General features: G+C 40.9%; 1 protein-coding gene across 1 annotated transcript; it reads right to left on the reverse strand.

Annotated features, from left to right (window-relative positions):
- Positions 1-3319: 3319 nt before the first annotated feature.
- LOC149749487 (protein TASOR 2-like) lies at positions 3320-22288 on the reverse strand. Its single transcript, XM_089908625.1, is given in 6 exon segments — positions 3320-7909; positions 11101-11530; positions 11857-11909; positions 11911-12734; positions 16498-16740; positions 21481-22288. Coding segments are annotated over 6 exon segments (3774 nt in total). The 5' UTR covers positions 22241-22288; the 3' UTR covers positions 3320-6445.
- Positions 22289-22630: the final 342 nt, after the last annotated feature.

Below are 22630 nucleotides of genomic sequence, written 5' to 3' on the forward strand. Positions count from 1 at the left end.
TCTTATTCCAGTATTTTTAGGTAATTCAAGATGGTAACATTTTCAGTCTGTCACTGCAGTAAAAAAAAAAAACCCAAAACCCACTTCTGTTTTGTCCATTAGTTGCTTCTAAAAATTAAAATCTGAATATCTGAATCTATGCCATTTTTAGAATGTTCCAAATTTCAAGGACCAATGGATTTTCTCTCCCTTTTTTTTAGATCAGTTGCACAAAACCATGTTACCTTTAGTTTGTGCATGTCTGCATGGAGACTTTTCACCTATTTTCCCTCCATGCAGCTGCCAATTGCTTTTCTCTTCACGTTAAAGAAATAAAAAGAAACCCTATGTTTTCTTATTTCTAAGATCATCCAACTTCTTAATCAATCGTTTGTTAAAGAAAATTTACATTTTTGTTGAAGACATGCTTCTTGGAGTCCCATAATTTGTACAAATTGCTTTAGGTCTTCTGCAGAATAACTATCATGGAACTATTTTCAAATTATTGAAATTTTGGATCCAACTGTGTGTTGGGTGCTGGTCCTCTTATTTCAAGAATTCTTCTTTTTTCCCCACCCCCCAAAACGCAATTTCAAGTACTTTTTCAGAAAGAATCTGTGGAAGGTAAAATTTCTAAGTCTCCCCGTGTCTGAAAATGTCTTTGTCTTCATGCATGATTGATTGTCTGTATATAGAATTAGGACAAACTTAAAATTTGGCAAATGATGCATATTGTATGAAATCAATATTGTAAGGCCCGCTTTTGTAATCAAAGCTGAGAGATTGCAGAGCACTGTACCAGTAAATATTCTTCCCCTTTCTAATATCATGTATTAACTTGTTTTCATGGAGTGGCTCTTCAGAATTGGCAGGTTCCCACATTCTGTTCAATTTAACCAATACTGGCTTGCTTTTTCTAGTGAAGGATCAGTTTTAAAACATTGTGATACTGATACAGAGAACTTGATACAGTATTTGTATCTTTTAATCAGTGTAGCCTTTGCAGTTATGAGCTTCTACTGCTCAAGAGCTGTGTCAGTACAGTTTGCGTGCCATCTGTCCTCTTGACATTAAGGAGATACGGAATCGAATGTTCCATCGTTGGGGACAGTATCCCTCACTCCTCCCCACCCCTTTACATTTACATCAAGTGTTAGAACAGTGCCCAGGCAGCATAGCCACAAGCTGGGTTTATGTGGGCCTCCAAGTCTAACCGAACTCCAGACTTTGAGAGTCATTTTGGAGGAAGCCTGTGTGCCGTGTTTTAATCTAATAAATTTGATGAGAGCGGAGGGGAAAGAAACTATCATAAAGCAGGTAAACGTAGAAGCTTCTTTTGTATCCCAGGTGGGGCTTCTTCAATGGACCAAGCTGCTGCAACGCAGTATTGATTTGACAGAGCCTCTGCTTCAATGATGTCTGTCTCACAATGGCTCCAGATGATTTCTGTACTGCAAAATAAAGCCAAACTCTGGAAACCAGCTCCCTCTTGTTGGTCTTTTGTGTCCTGACAATTCAGAGCTAGTAAGTATTGTACTGGCCTTGACACAGCTGCTCATTTCCTTCACTAGAGCTGAAAACGGATGCTGGGGAAGAGTGCTGAAGACCCTAGTGGTTGGTGGAGTGCTGCCATCTGGCTTCACTGTGAGTAGGCCCCGAATTACTTCTTGGTACAATATAATTATTAGACTCTCTTAGATATCCTTAGTAGTGGTGTAGAACAAGGATTCGTTCCCATCAGGGAGTAAGTGACATCCGGTGGAATGGGTGCGTTAATATATTTATTTATTTAATAAGTTAATTAATTTTATTTTTGGCTGTGTTGGGTCTTCCTTGCTGTTCACGGGCTTTCTCTCGTTGTGGTGAGTGGGGGCTACTCTTCGTTGTGGTGTCTGGGCTTCTTGTTGCGGAGCATGGACCCTAGGCACGTGGTCTTCAGTAGTTGTGGCACGTGGGCTCAGTAGTTGTGGCACACGGGCTTAGTTGCTCTGTGGCATGTGGGATCTTCCCGGACCAGGGATCGAACCCGTGTCCCCTGCATTGGCAGGTGGATTCTTAACCACTGTGCCACGAGGGAAGTCCCAGTATTTTCATTTAATTCAGATTGTAGACAGACAGTTTTTAGTGGTAACTCCTTTCCCCTTGATTGTTACAAGCCTCACTGTATGTGCTGTCATTTACATCGAGGACATTGTATTCTCTTTTATAGTTGAGTCTGTCATTTATGTCGGAGGAATGAGGACATTGTAACTGTATTCTCTTTTAAAGTTGAGTCTGAAGGACATAGACTAAGGTAGGCAATCTGTTAAAGGATTTAGGGTAATAATAACTTCGATTATCCAAGTGATTACTTTAGCTTTCTCAATCTCATACTGTCCATTTTGGGCCAAAGAATTTTTTGTTGTAGGTGGGCTGTCCCGCACATTGTATGCACCTCCCTGGCGTGACAACCCCAGATCACCCCGGTTGAAAACAACTGCTTCCTTTTCATAAGATTATCTAAAATTCCAGCAGGCCTTTCCCCTCTTTTCCTGCAATATTTCACATTGTGAGCCGTTAACGCAGGTGGAGGCACAAGCTGGGTTAGTAGTACGAAGGAAGTACCAGGATGCCTTCATATTCTGCATTCGGCATATTTATGGGAACAACCAACATTTCTGTGCCAGGCCAACGGGGCACAAAGGTGATGAGGGCAGAGTCTCTGCAGAAGCTCAGTCTGGAGGCGCCTGCTCCTCTGTGGCCTGGCTAAGCCTTCAGTTACAGAACGGGCGGCCTCGTGGCTGCTGGAAGGTCCTTCAGGGGAGGAGCACGGCTGGCAGGTGCGCTGTACTTTCCTTTTCCGTAGTAATTTCAGATTAATTCAGTGTACCGAATACAGTTATGGTCCTATTAGATTCTTATCCCTGGGGTAAAGATCAGCTGAGTGGGTCTCTAAGCAAGAGCTAGGGTAAGAATTAAAACTCAGTCATTCTTCCTCCTCCTAAGAACATACCGAGGGGAAAGGAACACTTTCGGTTCTGTAGGGGGAGTTTAAAAGCAGATAAATGGCTTTTGAGGGAAGTTCCTGTGCAGGCTGACATGACCCCCTGGAAGGGCCAACTGGAGAGTTGTGAGGTGTCCTCTTGCTGGAGCCTGCTGCTCGGCACCGCACGAGGGAGGGGAAAGCACCGGGCAGGCCTGCGGGGATGAGGCTTGACAGATGGCGGCCAAAGTGAGGTAAGTGGTAGGATTCTTTTGGAAGCTACTTATTCTGCTAAATGGCCTAAAAAATTTAAAGTGCTGTAAAACATTCTCTTACAAATTTAATATTTGCTATAAAATCATTGCAGAAGCAGTTGAATGATTTTTAGTTGTCTTTATTAAAATGAAACAAATTAGGTACAAAAACCTTTGTTCCAAATAGATACTATGTATCTTACCAATGTTTTTGCTTGGTTTTGAGTTTTAAAGATTGGTGTAGAAATTATTTCTAATATAAATAAATGATTATTTCTTCCTCAGAGGGTTGATTTTTGTAGTACGCTGTTTACAAAAACTGAGTAAGTGAAAATGACAGTTTATAAATTTGTACCATTTAGGAAAAAAATGTTTATGTAGTGTAGCATGAATAACAGCAGATAAAACCATTGAAGATGTTAGTTTTTACACAGGTGGTAAAACCTTTAAAACAGACTCCAACATGCATTACATGTGCATTTCTGACCTTAACGTGCAAAAACAAAGCTACTGGTTAAAATAGACTTATTTTTGCTACAACTGAGCACACTTGTAAAATCCTTATTTTTATCATTAATTTCAATGAATAGCTTTGAAGCTATTCTGCTTAAAATGAGAATAATTTAAAACAATAATATTGAACACTGTAACCCAAAACTAATGGAAAACTACAGTGCTGCTGTGAACAAAGCCAGACAACAAAGTCAGACATTCTGGCAATGTGTAAAACACGAAGAAAAATGTTCCCCCAAGTTGTAGAACACTGAGGTACACAGAACAGTCTTCTCATATAAATCAAAGGTTTTCAAAGAAAAGGGAAAATACTCATTTGTTGTTGGCATCACCGATGTCTAGGTAAGCTGTAGTTAAATCACCCGGACAAATACAAAATTGATAATTCCGTCTTTAAAATAAAATAACCAAGAACTATTCCATAAATAGGATGCTACCTACTGGGGAAAATGGCTATGCATGTAGGCTACATTGTCTTCCGTCCTGGCAGCAGATGGACTGCAGGTGAAAACACTCATAGAATGGAGGTTAGTTATTTCATTAGTGATACTTGAGAAAGTCCCATTTATGCCAAACCAGCAGCGCCCCTAAATAAACAAAACTTTCACAAGAAAATTCCTAAGTCACTTCCTCCATGTGGCCTTCCTCCGATCAACCCCAAAGATCTGTGAGACCTCCTTTATTCTGTATCCCATCATCATCTAAATCCCAAAATTTAATTAAGGATTTTCCAGACTTCTTCTTTAGAATCTTTTCTGAAACAAATGGATTTGTGAGGATCTGGAAGTCATATATAAGCTTTCCTACAGTTATAGACTTTAAATGAAGTTTGGCTTCTATATTATATTGACACCTGTGAATCTGTTGCTTAATATCAATAAAAGCTCCCCAGACTCTCTGAGTGTGATGCTTTTCTTTCCAAAGGCACAGACCTAGGCTTCCTGGTGTCATCCTTCTGTATATAGCTGTGCTCAGGTCAGCGGTGATGGTCAGCAGCCTGCCCGGGGTGAGAGTCTCCCTAAAAGGGACCCCAGAAATTGATCTACCTTTCAAGAGGCTCCATCAGCATCCAGAAACACTGTACCCTATCTCGAAAGGCATCGGTCCTGCTGCTCTGCAAATCAATGTTCTCCAGGCCTCATTTTGGCAGCGTGGGCCCTGGAAGTCTTTCTGTGCTGTACTTCTGTAGCCTTCCTTCTTGTGCACCCGCACTGCAACCTCTGCAACTTCCCCTTACTTGGCGCTGGGATTTCAGGACCTAGGAATTTTCCACGATGTCCTTCTACATGCTTTTCATCGGCAGGCCTGGGCTGGCATGTCACACAAGGCTAGCTCCTTCGGCCAACCCCCTCTGCTTAGTCAGTGGCAGCTCCGCAAATGCTGGAGGGATGACTCAATGCACGGGAGTGTGTCCTAAATACTGCATTTGAAAGTGATAGTTTTCCTGAGCTTCTCATGACAATGACTAACCTCTCTGAATGTTTCTTTATGCCTGTGAATAGCTTATCGAAACGGATTAAGCATCCTTTTATGCATGTTCTTAGTAATACTGGCAATATAGTTCTTTTTGTTTGTTATGGAAATAACCCAAATTGGGAAAGGTAGCTTTAAAACTCCCCCGCTAACCAAAGCATGATCAATTGGGGAAAAAATTTTGAATTCTTTTCTTTTTCTTGTGAGAGGCATGGGAAATAATAGGAAAGGGAAAGTGGGGAGCACCACTCATCAAAAACATATTTTAAGAAATGTGCTGGCTTCTATTTCAGGAAGGTTTACATCAACACTGTTAACAGACAAATGAAGGAAAAGGAAATGTGGATCACTGGTATTGGTACTTTTCAGAAAGGCTGATTGATAATATTTTCTTGTATTTGAGATAATCAAGGACAGAAAGCAATGTCACAGGATGTGAATTACTCCTCGTGACGGTGAGGAAGGTGCCTATTTTCTGTCTGTTGTACAGTATGTCTGGGAAGTCCCTCCCACACTGAGTCCTTGGTCTTTCTTCCTCTGACCCTTTCACATGACTTTGACTCCTTATTGGCAGGGCCTTTTCCTAAGATTCTTTTGCTGATAATCCAGTCATGCTGTTCTCACACAAAGGTGAGTACTAGAAATAGGCATGTCAGGCTATGACACAGCCTTCCTCCTCCTTTGAAGGGGTAATGACCTTATTCAAGATGCTTTTATTAGGTCTCCTCTGCAAGTTACCGGAGAAAAGTCATTGCATTTCATTCACACAACCATGCTGCCACTGCCAGTCTGGGTGGTTCTTCCAAGTCTCGGTCAACCCCCGTTTTACATGGCTGAGGCGAGGTAAGAAGTTGGACAATGAATTGTAATAACCTGGCTGATTTCTTACTTTGATTTAAAAAAAAAACAAAACTAATCATTATTATTTTTTTCTGCCTGTAAAAGTAGTCATTCCGACTGTAGAAAATACAGGGAAAACATAAAGAATAAAATTAAAATCCCACAAAATATCATCGTTATTAAATTTTGGTATTTTTCCTTCTATATCTGAGTTAAGTTATCTTGTCCCACTGGATGGGTGGGACCAACAAAAGAATTTTCTTTTTCTGTTATGGCCAAATCTACTGTTTCAACCTGGGAGGATCTGTCAGTTTTCTCATAGTGTGCATCACAGAGTTTAAAACTACTTGGAAATACAGCCCAAGCTGGCTGTGCTTCTTCACCTGGTACCTGGCAGTCAGGACTAGAAGCTGGTGACACTTCTTTAATTAAAGAACTGAAGGAGGGGAAAAACAAAAACAAAAACAAACAAAAAACAAACAAACAAAAAAAAACAACTGAAGGAGAAGTCTGAACCAACTTGAACTTCCTCTGCAACCTCAAGGGCACAGGTTTCTTTCGAAAGTATGAAAGCCACTGTCTGTAAGTTATCACCTTTTCTCTCACTTTCTCGTGGTTTCATTGACGTGTGATCAGCAGAGTTCACATCAGGCACCTCTTCAGGCTCAATTATTTCTTCCGCTGTCTCCTGAAGCTCTAAGCAGGGTAACGGGGCCTCCTGCTGCTGCTCCATCTCACCAGCGGATGCTTCTTCCCAGGGACTCGTGGGCGGTGATATGGTGAGAGTGAGGTCAAGGTCAGAATCCTCCTCTGATAACTCGAGGCTGACTTCCTCTCTATTCACAGATAGGCTGGTTTGCTTGGTAAATGCAGAATTAAATGTTTCAAAACTCATGTGTTCGCTGTTTAGACCACTCTTGTCATTCTTTAGTTCTGAAGAGCCATCCGAAGCATTCCTCACTGATGGGATGCAGTCAAGTGAATCTTTTTCTTCCAAGGGATCAGAAGCTGACGATGAGACTACTTCTTCAAGCTGGGACGACTCTACAGTGTCTTCCGAAGAGATGCTGGAGAGACTCTGGCTCGACAGAAAACATTCTTGAGAGAGCTTCATTTCTTCTCTGGGTAACAAATAACTAGAACTTTTAACTAGTGATAATGCCTCTGTTACAAGGCAATTATCAGACGGCGATGGTGAGCCTGCAGCAGCCTGCCCTTTCTGTAATGAACACATTTCTTTAGCAAGTATCTCTCTACTCACTGAGAAGGCACAAAGGTACTTAGCGCCTTGTTGTCCTGACATTGCCAGAGAGGGAACGTCCCTAAGACCCTGTGTCTTTTCAAATGCGGACACAGGATGTCTAAGGCTTGTAGCAGGTGATACTTGTTTAATCAACTCCACATTAAAGGGTGTAGGTTTATCAGCTCTGTTTACAACTTCTGTCTGTATCGGTGCATAGGCATTTTTTTCAAAACTGAATGTAACTCGTTCCAGATTAATCACTACATACTCCGTATCATCCTCCCCTTCCAAGGATGACTGACATTCTTTGATTATAAGGCTGCTATGCTGGATAAAGCCCTGCAAAGCACCTGTTTTTGTTTGCATTTTTGCATGAAAAACATCAACTTTGCTTTCAAGGGTGCTGTACACAGACTTTTGAAAAATCATTGACGGATTGCTGATCCCATCGTAAGTCCTGGCGAATGTGGACTGTGTGACAGTATCATTATAAGATGTCACCTGTGTGCCATCAAGTGGCTCAAAGGTTTTATCTTCAGCAGGAATAGAAGATCCATTAGTTTGGGTACTTCCAATGCTAGAAAGCACCAGATTAGAGGTCTCTAGTTTATCTGATGACTCTTGTTCGGCTTTCCCCCCAATTATCTGAAATGATAAAAGCAAAAGAAATAAATTAATTTAAAAAATCAGGGGCCAAATAGATCTTTTTTTCAAGCATTTACATATGTGAAGAACAGAACAGACAAAGATCAATTTTAGTTTGCTCTGTTCTTTTGAATCTTCATAGGGTAGAGATCAAGCAAATCCCTCTCTTCTTAGGCTTAAAATACCCCCCAAATAGGAATTTGTTTTATCTAAATACACACACACGAGAACTCCAAAACTTTCTTAGTTGCACAGCCTTGTGTTTTTTTTTTTTTTTTAATGGACTTTTGGGAAGAAAAGTGGCTAGACCACTGGCAATTTAAAGACTTGAAAATGCAGACTGTTTGCTAAATAGCATCACTTAATTCAGAAATGCAGCAGTAGAGGAAAAAGTGCTCAATTAATTTAAATTATTTTTAGTAAGATTAAAAGATAATCTTTAAAGCAAAGAATAACTTATTTTAAACACCAGCTTTCAATTAGACTATAAATGCACTGTCATCTGGAATGTTCCCATGAGGAAACACTAATTATTATCTCTTGTACTCAGAATACACTGATAAGCAGCTTTCCCAAGGTATCAATCTCTATCCTGTTAAATAAAAGTCCCTTACCCCTTAGCTGTCTTCTTAGCTTATAACTGGACATAATCTCTCTCTCAGTTTAATACCTCCCTATTCAACAAAGCAGCAGAAAACACAGCGCAGCTTGCATTAATAAACTCAACTAAAAGGACTGATTTAAACAGTACCAGAAAGGATTTAGCATAAACAGTAACAGAAATACCTCTGGACAATTTTGATAACCTCATAAAAAGGCTGTTTCTTTTCTTCCTTTTTTTAAAGGCTGAAGAATGGTCTTGTTCAGAATATGGTAAAGTGGATTGACCATACAGTTGACCTACACCTGTAGCTCTGGAACACTACGGCCACAGATTTCCTGCCAGATTTTGAAGCAGTCGTGTTGTAAGTCAGGACCTGTGTTTCAAATCTCTTGTTAAAAACATTTCTGCCTTAGTCAAAGAAAGACACTGACCTGAGCAATTGGCAGGGAGGAGCTGAGACTTGGTTTTAAGGGGACACGACTGGCCAGATACAAAGCGTAGAAAACTCTTGATGGCACACTCATTCTGAGAACAGTTCTATGACCCTCCCAATCGTACTGTGGCTGATAATGTTGGGCCATAGTCGTGAATCTCACCATGCCTGTGCTCTTAGTGAAATGAAAACTTTGATAATCCTAGTTTGCCCTAGAATAGGGAGTGGTACAGGATGTGTGTGCACCTTTAAAGTATGCGTACAGTATTCAAGGAGATGACGGAAACATATTTCTAAGTATATGCTATAGAAAGTGTTAGGAATCGTTAATTTTAACATTCTACTTTCTACTTAATACTCTTTCATGTTTGCAAGAAAATCATTCCTAATTGGACATTACTAAAGTAAGTTAATATATATTACCACGACCGAAAATACTTTATAAGAAACTAGTGTGTGTATAAATATATATGTAATAATTAAAATCTGCCTGACTAAACATAAATACTTTCTTATTCTAAGGTAGTGATTTTATGTATCTCTTTGAGAATAAGATGAAATTTATGAACCCCATCCTCAGAAAAAGAACGCATACACACGTAACATATATTTTATGTGTACACATATAAACACACACATATGTGCATATATATACATAAATACATCCACAGAATTAGACACTGAGAAACAGCTAGAGTGTCCAGATCTGAGTCTTGGCCGGACAATTTACTATGTGCCTCCAGGCCATTCTGTACTTCTCCATCCTCAGTCTTCTCACCTATAAGATGGGTGGCACGGTCCTTACCTCACCCGGCCGTGTGAGAATTAACTGAGCTAATGCGAGTGAAGGGCTCAGACCAGTCTCTGGCCCACAGCGTTCCACCAGTCTTCATTCTGATGAAGATGAGCATCTGCAGACACTCACAGACCCTCTGAGGCTCACCCCTGGACCTGCAAATCCCCACGGAAGCCCAGGTACAGAAACTCAATGTTAACACAGGCACTGAAGGTGCCCAAACCCATGTAAAATTATTCTGTAATAAATCTGCTCTGAAAGCTTAAAAAGGCAGGTATTTTGTCAATCCATTTACTTAGAATCTTGATACAACTTTTTAATTTGCTCCAATTAAAATTCGATTATCAGGCTTCCCTGGTGGCGCAGTGGTTAAGAGCCTGCCTGCCGATGCAGGGAATACAGGTTCGTGCCCCAGTACGGGAAGATCCCACATGCCACGGAGCGGCTGGGCCCGTGAGCCGTGGCCGCTGAACCCGCGCATCTGGAGCCTGTGCTCCGCAAAGAAGAGGCCACAACAGTGAGAGGCCCGCGTACCGCAAAAAAAAAAAAAAAAAAAAAAAAAAAATTCGATTATCCGTCCTATCAGTTGAGAACAGTGAAATGAAACAAAGTGTATTTTTCATATTTACAAACAGTTATCTGCAGACTATGAGAGGTCTGGCATTTTATTTACTGTCTCAGGATTTGTTTTCTGTTTTGGTGGTACGCGGGCCTGTCACTGTTGTGGCCTCTCCCGTTGCGGAGCACAGGCTCCGGACGCGCAGCCTCAGCGGCCACGGCTCACGGGCCCAGCCGCTCCGCGGCATGTGGGATCTTCCCGGACCGGGGCACGAACCCGTGTCCCCTGCATCGGCAGGCGGACTCTCAACCACTGCGCCACCAGGGAAGCCCTCAGGATTTGTTTTTAAAAATATTTTTTAATATATTCAATTTTAGTTTCCTTTAAGGTTTATCAAAGATTTTTTATATTTATTATTACTGCATTTGATCCATAAACACTATTATAGGTAAACAGAATAAGTATTATTCACCTCTTTTAAAAGATAATAAGCTCAGAGAACAAGTAATTTGCCCCAAATCATACAACTGAAAAGCTACATAATTATGGTTGGCTCCCAGATCATCTGAGGCCTACGATTTTTTTCCTCCTTTTGTTTCTTCAATCAGGATGGTAGATAAGCTCCACCTGCAGACAATCCAGACTTTGTAAACTAAGTTTCTGGCATTCTAATCCTTTACATAGCTAGAGAATCCACTTTCCTAAAAGAAACCAATGCCTTGTTATGAATGTGATTTTACGTACAAAAAATATTTCTTCAAAAATAACACCAGCATTTACAGTATTCAGCTTGACCTACCTCATTATTACAGGAATAGATGAAATTCTGGCTTTCTGGGGTCTCTGGATGACCTGCTGTTGCAAACATTTCTTTCTGTTCATTCTGCACCCAAAGCTCCAAGCCTCTCACAGGCGGTGGTTTCATGAAAGGAAGCAGGGGGTCAGTGATTGGGAAGGACACTTTGGCAGTAGGACCTCTGGGAGCCTCATTAGTCTCCAACAGAGGGTCTACGGAGCACCTTTCCACACCGGAGGACTCTTCAATTTCACTGAATTCAAACGATTCTAACGTGCTATTTATGCACACGTATTTTGCTGGGTTGCTGTGTTCTACTACTTTTCGGGATGATTGTATGACTTTGTTTTGATTGCTATAAAACAGAGCTACCCACATATGAAGTAAAAGCTTCACTTCTTCCATGGTATCTGGTAAATCAGTATTCCAAGGCCTGAGATTTTAAAGAAAGAAGAAACCAAAATCATTGAAAATGACTATTTTAGTTGATTATCTTATAAGTAAGTGCCTTAATTATTAACCTTAGTTTTTGTGTTCATTTTTATTTTAAAAATTACATGAACATGAAACAATGAGTAAAATAAAAATGAAGTTGATATAACAAATAATTACAGTGAATCTGCTTGGTATTATTCCCAAGTTACTGGATTTTACACACTTCCTTCTCCCTCCCCAGGGTTTAGCACAAGTATCCCTTCTCGCTACATTTATCTCAACAGAAAAGTTCATCCACTTTCATCCAGGGTCACTCCCACTCACCCGTGTAGTGCTCTGACTACAGTCTTCTCCAGGGGGTTGTTGCTATACTTACTTGCCGTCTAAGCTGAACACGTAATCTGCTTCCCATACGAAAGTGACCTTAAAGGAGCCGTCACAGCTGAATACGGCACGAGAGCGGCAGAAGTCCTGCAGGCTGGAGGGCAGCACCCCGCTCCTGCGCCTGAGCGCTGGGGCCTCGGAAAGCTGCTGCAGTGGGGAGGTGACCTGCTGATGCCGAAATGGCATCACTTTCCCCACTGGGGTTCCCGCTTCAGGGCCTCTTGTGCCATTCTTGGCAAACGCAGGGCCTGGGGCCCCTCTCTGCTGTAGATGCTTCTTTGAATGTTCTGCAAGGAGCAGGGCATAGGAACGCTCCACAGCAATGACAGAGCTTTGGCTTGCGTCGGAACTTTCTAGGGTTTCCTCGGGCAGTGCTGACTGGGCTTCTGCAGGGGCCTGAATGCCAGCAACCAAGCTTTCTTCCTCCTGGCTGACCGTGGGGTCTGATGTCAGATTACTCTTATCAGAGGAGGGCTTGGATGACGGTCCACCTTTTTGACTTTTTACTCCTCTATGATATTCATGGTCTGATGTACCACGCAAAGAATGTTCTTTAGAAAGCAAAACATCGTTCTGTGGCAATTCAGAGGAGCAGGGCAAGTTTCTGGGCTCAGAGGATGGTGTGGTAGAGGTAGCAGCGCTTAATGCAAGATCAGCCAACATATTTAGGGCCTGGGAGTCACAGTTGACAATGGAGTTTTCAGGTGGGTCTTCTGGAGCCACTGTGATATTTTCTGGTTGAGCTCTACTTATGCTAATAACATCTTCTTGACCATCTGAAATTTCTGATTGAAGCTGTGAAGAAGTTTCTCCTTTGGCTTCAGCATAAAAGAAAAAAAGACACATAACACTTGATTTCCATAGAATTAATTCTTTGTCATATTCCTATGGTTCAGTGAAAATCAACAGTTAAGTCAACATATTCAAGAAAAACCTCTTGATATGTTGCATAAATTGTATGTTAAATTTTTATTACCAGAGTGAGGTCTTGTCCAACTTCCTGATGTATTATAATGTATTTACCAAGGAACAAGTCTTAAGGAATGTGCATATTAATTTAAAAAGAAATCACCCTTCAAAACTGCATGTACTCAGGCTTCCCTGGTGGCGCAGTGGTTAAGAGTCTGCCTGCCGATGCAGGACATACGGGTTCGTGCCCCGGTCCAGGAAGATCCCACATGCCACGGAGCGGCTGGGCCCGTGAGCCGTGGCCGCTGAGCCTGCGCGTCCGGAGCCTGTGCTCCGCAACGGAAGAGGCCACAACAGTGAGAGGCCCGCGTACCGCAAAAAAAAAAAAAAAAAAACAAAACAAAAACCTGCATGTACTGACCTACACACAAGGCATACTGCTCAGCTAAAGAAATATACAAAGAGAAAAAAACAAAAACAAGAAAACAAGACTCCTGCCCTCAGAGAGCTTACAATCTAGTGAGAATCTAAGAATTTCTAAGTTTAAAGTGTATATCATAGAAGGTTAATGTACTTTCTTAGAAATCATTTCCCTTGGCAAGTTATTAGAGAAACCACCTAAGTTCAAAATAGAGATGATTTTTAACCGTACTGATGTTTAATTATAATACGTTACGATACAAATAAAAAATGAGAAAAGTAAGAATATTCAGAATCGCCAATTAATTTCAAGTTTTAAAACTTCAGTTTCTGCATTAAAAACATTTCCTCTCTATTCTATCTGCAAAAAAGCAAATCTCCTCATCTACTGATAATTCTCCTTACAGCAGGTACTCAAATCTACCCACTGGCATTCGGTCAGAAAACTAACATTCTCAGGTGGTTTACTTGCCTTCTCAGGACTTTGATTCAGCCTTTTAAAATGTGATTATCATGAAGGACAAAGTTCTCAACAATACTGGGCAGTGAGTCCCTGTAGCAGGTGGCTGGATGGACAGAAAAGCCAACTGTGCTCCTCTTTATAATTAGCAGTAGCAGGTCTGAAATAAATTACTAACCTGTCTGCAAAGCCCAATGACAGTACATTTACAGAGAAAACTCTGGCCTATGAGGTCATCAAACAGAATGACAAGAGTGTGTGTATGGTGAGGAGGGTAAAATTAATCAACCACTGCCCAGTTTTTATTTAAAATATCAAAGCCCAACGGGGTGAGGTACGAGAAAGTGGCCCAAAGAGGGCTGTCTCGTGAACCCTCCGGGTGTACTGGAAACACATTCATTTTAGGATCTGATGTGTTTACTGACACTAAGTTCATTCTATCCTTAAATACTATGGTTCTTACACTGAGTATCACTATGAGGAAGGTCGAATCTAGAGAACACTGTATTGAGTCAAGAAAAAGGGTTCATTTTCATATGTGTCATTTCAGGTAAATCATTTAATAACTGACTTGCTAGAGGTTTTCAATTAATTAAAAATACAATACTGATCATCTATCTCTTTTAAGAAATATAGATAAAATGATGCCAAATAAATTATAAAAAATTAAAGAGTTCAGTAAATAAAAACTATATTGAAAACTTTAAAAAGGACAGAAAACCATTAGTTTCAGTAACAAAATGATTGAGCCTTCTTAAACTCTGATATTTCAAGTAAAGGAAATGAAGTGGATTAGCATGGGTGATTAAGAAATAAAAGAAAAAATTAACACATTATTTAAAAGGTGGTAATCTTAAAATTTTAACTTGGAATGTGGCTGCACAATATATACAGACACTTGCAATACAAATCGCCCTATTTCTGAATACCCATTCTGGAAACTTTTCATTTTCTGGGCTCACTTTTCTGCCAATGCCCAGTTGCACACCTCCTCCCACTAATCGATTAGCCTACAAGTATATAGAAGCCAATTCAGCACAAGGAATTCTAATGACAAGGCTGGGAATACAATGCATTATGTATGTATCTATACTCATCCTGTTTACAAACTAATTGGAAAGACAGGACCAAGACACACCAGATGATTGGAAAATAGTATGAATTAACTCTTTAACGTTCTCAAAAACCCAAAAAAGAAATGGAAAAAAAAGGAGAAATGAGTGCAGATCAGAGCATCAGGAAATGACTCCGGGTGGACTTAGCTGAGCAGAGGGGACTGCACAGGAGTGACAACAGGCGTGGTTCGTGTGGGTGGCACCATGTGCCTGGCAGGGAAGGCACGCATTGGGAAACGGCAGGAGAGAAATGTGCACCCGTGGGTAAGACCACCTCGTAACTGCCTGGGGAGACAAGCAGAGAGGCTGTGTTGGGTATGACTCTCTACAGGCTGTACGGTGATATGACTGAGGAGCTTTCAGAAAAATCTTCAGCCATAAACAACATTAGCGAAACTGAGGAAAGGGACTTCCCTGTGGTCCAGTGGTTAAGACTCTGCGCTTCCAATGCAGGCAGTGTGAGTTCGATCCCTGGTCAGGGAACCGAGATCCCACATGCTGCAAGGTGTGGCCGAAAAAATTTTTTTAAACAATGAGGAAAGGAAAAACCAAGCTCATCCATAATACCATCACCCCAACAAAACAAGAGTTTCTTTCCCTGAATTCCACTAAATTTGAGGCTTTTAAAAAACCTAAAGGTAGATGAGAGAAAGTAGAATCATGAGATTAGACAGAAAACTGATGGAAATACAGAGATATGAGGAAATGAAGGTTTTTCTAAACAAAAAACACCACCACACATACAACACAGTAGGACTCAATACCGAAGATACTGTAAAATGTATAGATTTTGCAGCTTGGTGGAGCTGCACTCTACTCAGAGAGACGGGTGTGAAGAGGGACATGGAGCTGGGAGAAAAGTGAGGTCCGCGGTGATGAGGGAACGTGCCAGCAACGAGGAGGTTCCAGCAGGTGGAACACGGAACCAGCAGTCAGCTGCTGGCTCACAGAAGGAGACTTGGTTATTCACTTCCGCACAAGTAGAAGTAGAAAAGTAAAACTGCTTTTAAAATTAATTTAATGCCTTTTGAAACCAAATACAGGGGCTTCCCTGGTGGCGCAGTGGTTGAGAGTCCGCCTGCCGATGCAGGGGACACGGGTTCGTGGCCCGGTCCGGGAAGATCCCACATGCCGCGGAGCGGCTGGGCCCGTGAGCCACGGCTGCTGAGCCTGCGCGTCTGGAGCCTGTGCTCCGCAACGGGAGAGGCCACAGCAGTGAGAGGCCCACGTACCGAAAAAAAACAAGAAAAAATACAAGTGAAATACAGGATTCGAGATTACTGACTGCTTTGAACCATGTCTTTACAGTTCCCTCTGGACAAACTTATAATATCTTCTATAACTGATTATGGTCCAGAAAAATACTGCCAGATGCTACCTGCTTGTGAATTTAGTCATTAAAAAAGGCCATTTATACTTTAACTCTGCTAAACAGTTCATGTTCAGGCTTTCTGCAGAATGAAAAGTAGGGTCTATTTAGTGAAGGTATGAATCTTGGCACTTTCTTATTTATTCACAATGGGAAACCAAGTTACTTGTCCTGTCAGTGTCTGAACTAAAGAAGACCACAAGAACGTGACAGATTTCAACTGATCTTATACTGTTTCAATATACTACTTTATAATCTCGATTAGTCTGTATTACGGTGCTGAAATTTACAGGAAGAGGACTTCTTACCAGGTTGTGGCTGCTTTCTGATTCTGGGATTCTGATTGCCTTTTACTATATTTTCCCTCTGTTTTTGTGGAGAATTCTTCACAGGTGGCTCAGCCCTTGGAACAGTTTTGACTGGAGATGTCTCTCGTTTCCTTGCCCTTTTAGCATTCGTTGACCCTGGAACATCGTTAGAAATAGGAGCTTCTTGGTTTTTCCAATCCAATTTGGTTGTCTGTACAAACTGTGCAGTCAGCACTTCAGCACCTTATGCAGAAAAGACACCGTTTTCTAAGGGGTAGGGGGCGCACATATTTATCAGCATAGCTTTCCTTTGATTTGTTTTGGGGGGAAACTTTAATAATGGGGAATAAAATATAAAATTTGGGGTATTTCATTAAAAGATTTTTGAACTTGCTAAGTGTTGGTCTATATCCCTAATTAGGATTAGGAGAAAAATATCAGAGTAATAACTTTATAGAAACAAGGCATGACTTAATTTTTAAAAAAGATTCCATAATCTTTGCTGACTGATGTGGCAGGTAAGGCTGAACATGCTAGTTCACAGCACAGGGTGACGGATAATTCAATTTACACAAAAGCGACACAGCTCCCATAAAGCCATATGGTTAAAACCATGATCACACTGTAGAGAAGAGACTGTAGGTTCACAAAGAGCCATCTTACATATTTTCCTTCACTACACCTAAATATCAAAGCTTTAACACTGCCTGAAAAATCATCTCTTAAGAGAAGACAGAGGAAGGTACATTGAAGAAAGTCCTCTTCTGATTTAACTTCCTATAAATCTATTATAATTGCTCATTTCTCTTACAAAATGCTCAGCTTTACTTCTCGCAGGGAAGGAAGGAAAGAACTAAAGGTGGGGGCACATGAGGAGAAAAAACTATTAACAACCTGCTTGTATCACACGCAGAAAGTGTTTCAATCCTTTAAGAGTTTAAAAAAAATGTTAATAAATGTTCCCTGTGAAAACGTTTTCCCCATTGACGATATAAAATAATCACACGTGTGAATGTTTGCAAATATTTTAAAATCACGTTATATGGAAAATACTATTTCTAATTGATTGAGAACAGAAAACATATTAAACAGTTTCAGAATGTGATGGTTATTAGTGAAATGTAGAAAAGAGACCAGTTTCATTTTATTCTTTTGAAGGTTAGAAAAATAAACGGTTTTTTAAAAAAGCTTTTAGACTCTCTTAATGTTGTACATTTCCCTGGGTCTAATTATTTTCTTCCCTACTAAACTATCAAAGGCAATAAAGCAGCAGTTTTGTTTTTAGAGTAAGACTTCTGATTTTATACTGGTTACAATTTCTAAAATTTTTAGCATAAAAAAAGGCAAAATATAAGTCAAGCAGGAAAACTGTTAAGACTAAATTAAGAAGAGAAAGAAAATAAGATGAGATGATCAAGACTAGGGGAAGCGTAACATCTGCACGGGCGGGAGGGGAACATCTCTCACAACCTAGGTCCTGCGAGGAAAAGGAGAAACACGAAACAGGTGACCCTGCACGGACTGCCCTGCTTATTTGCATCACTCAATGACATGTTTCTCAAGCTGCATGCAATAACCCATGGGTGTATTATAAAATAAACTTAATGGGCTGCAACCAGAATTCTTTGTTAAATGAAACAGAAGATATCAGATTGTATTACACATAGTTAGGGTAAATGCTTCCTGAAATTTCTGTTTCAGTAATGTATGAATTTGTGTGTACTGGACTACAATATACAATGTATTTCTTTTCTATTTTTTTTTGAGCTTTTGTGGTATTATATTTAGTCATCTTGGCTGGTTTAATCACATCGTTGTTGTTGTTCATTTTTTGGCCACACTCTGTGGCATGTTGTGTCTTAGTTCCCTGACCAGGGATCAAACCCGTGCCCTGTGCACTGGAAGTGTGGAGTTGTAACCACTGTACTGCCAGGGACATCCCTAAAACATATTTCTTATAGTGGATGAAATTAGCACACTTGAGAAACAGTGACAACATATATGTTGAATTATAGGTAATTTATTTAATACCTTTAAAATGGTTCATATAGAGAGAAACCCAATATGGTTGGCCTGGAATTTGTGAGGAAATGTAGAGTGTGAGTTGCTGCTTCATACTGCCGTTCTTTCTACCACCCTCCTAAACACACACACACACACACACACAATTTCTCAAACTATAATTGGCCAGAAATAACTACTTGTTAAACCACAGGGTAAAATCTTAATTATCTAGGATCCTGGGGATCCACACACCTCCAGTGTTTCTTCTTTAGGCATCAGAATTTTAAAATTCAAAATACTATAGATAGGGTTGGCAAATTTTTTCTGTGAAGGGCCAGACCTCAGTCACAGCCGCCCACCTGTGCCAGCACAGTGAAGTACAGAGACAACAGGTAATGCCTGAGGGACCCTTTGGCCCAAGTCTGCTCACCTCTTCGCTAAGGGGTCATAGAGCATAAGTTCCCTAGTTTTAAACAAAATACACCACACATAATCTGAGATGACTCTAAGCCAAAATTGTGTTATTTGTCGTGCTCTGTTCACTGAAGTGCATTTGACTAACATTAAATGGCTCTGGACGCTGATTCTCCCTCAGTTTTCAGGGGGCAACAAAACCACTTGAGGAACTGTTTCAATATATATGTCTCGAGGCCACTGGACCTTGTTTCAGTAGGTCTGTAGTAGGATCCAGACGACCACTTTTAAAACACACAAAGGATTAGAAATTCTGCCCCAGGATGCTCTAGTTCTGGGAGAGTCCAGGCACTTTCCCCCCTCTTTAAACATGTTCAGGCTATCACTTATCAGTTTTTGCCATCTGTTCTTAGTGTGCCTGATTTTAGCAGATCCTCTTCTTCCACTCGAATTTGTCCGAGGACAGTTCAGAAACTGAATGACCTTATTTCTTAGACAGGTAAGTAAATAACTGAGTGATGATTTGAGCAGTTTTACAAGTGAAATACAAGCTTTTGGTGGGTGGGCTTTTGTCCTATTTCTTGATTTTCATGTCATCTAGATTAGCGCTTCTCCAACTTTAGCATGCACACAGATCACCTGGAGAGAGCTAACGGACACTGTCTAGCTACAGTCCAGGATGGTCACACAGGAACAGGGTTAACACACAACAGTTATTACTAATTGCTCATCTGAAAATCCATACAGACCATGCTTACCGTTTTCCCTTTTCTGACGGAACTTGAGAGTTGTGCGAGAGTCTGGACGCTTCTTTGCTCCACCACGAGTTCTTCTGGGAAAGGGACGGCACAACTTCACCCTTTTACTCTGTACCATGGGCAGCGTGCCTGCTTTTCTCTTACGCTGAACTCTCAGATTTGATGCGGGACTTAATGGGACCAGAGCTCCCTGCCTTGCTTTAAACATCTCTTCAGAATTCTTTTGTGTTTGTGTTTCTTTTCTTACTTCTGCCGCTGAGTCGTGAAATTCAGCACCTGGAGTCATAACTAAAGAAAATCCAGCATCACAAATTCCATCTGAAATACCTTATTTCTTAGACAGGTAAGTAAATAACTGAGTGATGATTTGAGCAGTTTTACAAGTGAAATACAAGCTTTTGGTGGGTGGGCTTTTGTCCTATTTCTTGATTTTCATGTTATCTAGATTAGCGCTTCTCCAACTTTAGCATGCACACAGATCACCTGGAGAGAGCTAACGGACACTGTCAAGCTACAGTCCAGGATGGTCACACAGGAACAGGGTTAACACACAACAGTTATTACTAATTGCTCAGCTGAAAATCCATACAGACCATGCTTACCGTTTTCTCTTTTCTGACGGAACTTGAGAGCTGTGCGAGAGTCTGGACGCTTCTTTGCTCCACCACGAGTTCTTCTGGGAAAGGGACGGCACAACTTCACCCTTTTACTCTGTACCACGGGCAGCGTGCCTGCTTTTCTCTTACGCTGAACTCTCAGATTTGATGCGGGACTTAATGGGACCAGAGTTCCCTGCCTTGTTTTAAACATCTCTTCAGAATTCTTTTGTGTTTCTGTTTCTTTTCTTACTTCTGCCGCTGAGTTGTGAAATTCAGCACCTGGAGTCATAACTAAAGAAAATCCAGCATCACAAATTCCATCTGAAATACCTTATTTCTTGGACAGGTAAGTAAATAACTGAGTGATGATTTGAGCAGTTTTACAAGTGAAATACAAGCTTTTGGTGGGTGGGCTTTTGTCCTATTTCTTGATTTTCATGTTATCTAGATTAGCGCTTCTCCAACTTTAGCATGCACACAGATCACCTGGAGAGAGCTAACGGACACTGTCAAGCTACAGTCCAGGATGGTCACACAGGAACAGGGTTAACACACAACAGTTATTACTAATTGCTCATCTGAAAATCCATACAGACCATGCTTACCGTTTTCTCTTTTCTGACGGAACTTGAGAGTTGTGCGAGAGTCTGGACGCTTCTTTGCTCCACCACGAGTTCTTCTGGGAAGGGGACGGCACAACTTCACCCTTTTACTCTGTACCACGGGCAGCGTGCCTGCTTTTCTCTTACGCTGAACTCTCAGATTTGATGCCGGACTTAATGGGACCAGAGCTCCCTGCCTTGCTTTAAACATCTCTTCAGAATTCTTTTGTGTTTCTGTTTCTTTTCTTACTTCTGCCGCTGAGTCGTGAAATTCAGCACCTGGAGTCATAACTAAAGAAAATCCAGCATCAATAAATTCCATCTGAAATACCGTACTTCTTAGACAGGTAAGTAAATAACTGAGTGATGATTTGAGCAGTTTTACAAGTGAAATACAAGCTATTGGTGGGTGGGCTTTTGTCCTATTTCTTGATTTTCATGTTATCTAGATTAGCGCTTCTCCAACTTTAGCATGCACACAGATCACCTGGAGAGAGCTAACGGACACTGTCAAGCTACAGTCCAGGATGGTCACACAGGAACAGGGTTAACACACAACAGTTATTACTAATTGCTCAGCTGAAAATCCATACAGACCATGCTTACCGTTTTCTCTTTTCTGACGGAACTTGAGAGTTGTGCGAGAGTCTGGACGCTTCTTTGCTCCACCACGAGTTCTTCTGGGAAAGGGATGGCACAACTTCACCCTTTTACTCTGTACCACGGGCAGCGTGCCTGCTTTTCTCTTACGCTGAACTCTCAGATTTGATGCGGGACTTAATGGGACCAGAGCTCCCTGCCTTGCTTTAAACATCTCTTCAGAATTCTTTTGTGTTTCTGTTTCTTTTCTTACTTCTGCCGCTGAGTCGTGAAATTCAGCATTTGGAGTCATAACTAAAGAAAATCCAGCGTCACAAATTCCATCTGAAATACATGGAGACTGAGGACAGTCTGCCAATAAGTCTAGTGCAGTAGATACTTCCAAAATGTACCCATTAGGATTTGAAGAATAAGATCTCAACTGAGTTAAAGACTGTAAAGGGCACTTTTCAGCTGGAGGAGTCAAGTCAAAACCACTGGACACTTTGCCAAAGAATGCAGTCTCTTTAATTCCATCCTGAGAAGCAGCAGTCAATGAAGGACTTTTGTCCACCTTGTACAGTTCTTGGAGATTATGCTTTACTAATGTGTTTGGACAGATTCCTTTTTCAGAAAATGATTTCTTTGCTTCCAGCAGGGCACAATTAAGGGCAGGTAAAATAGGTACCACCTTCAATGAGATGTCATCTTCAACTTTCAAGTCTTTCAGCCCTAAAATGTATACACATGTATTAAAAACCCAAAGTTCTTGTTTTTTCAAAAACATGCAGGAAAAAACGCTTTAGATTACAAAATTACAGGATGGTTAAATATGATACAGTGTTTCAAATGGTAATCTAAATAGCAATTAATAGAAGACTTATGGATGCACTTAATGAACATATATTATCTCCATATATATGAAAACACGCACACACAGAACCAAAAAAGAGTCACTCAGATGGGATCATCAGGTGAGAATGAAGAAGGCAGGCCCGCCTGCAGCTCCATCTCATCTGACCAGGAGCCCAGCGTGGGCTCAATGCACCGGCATTTAGAGTTGGCAGAATTACTTTTCTATTCTCATTTTCTGCTTTTAAAATGTATCTAATCTGTACCTTATATGACCTACTTCAAATTCTCTTAAGAAGGTAGTCACAGGTGCAAACTTTCAGTT

The sequence above is a fragment of the Delphinapterus leucas genome, chromosome 3 (assembly GCF_059928025.1).
Source record: "Delphinapterus leucas isolate spDelLeu-1000000601 "Yukka" chromosome 3, BTC_Dleu_Yukka2, whole genome shotgun sequence".
Classification (NCBI taxonomy): domain Eukaryota; kingdom Metazoa; phylum Chordata; class Mammalia; order Artiodactyla; family Monodontidae; genus Delphinapterus; species Delphinapterus leucas.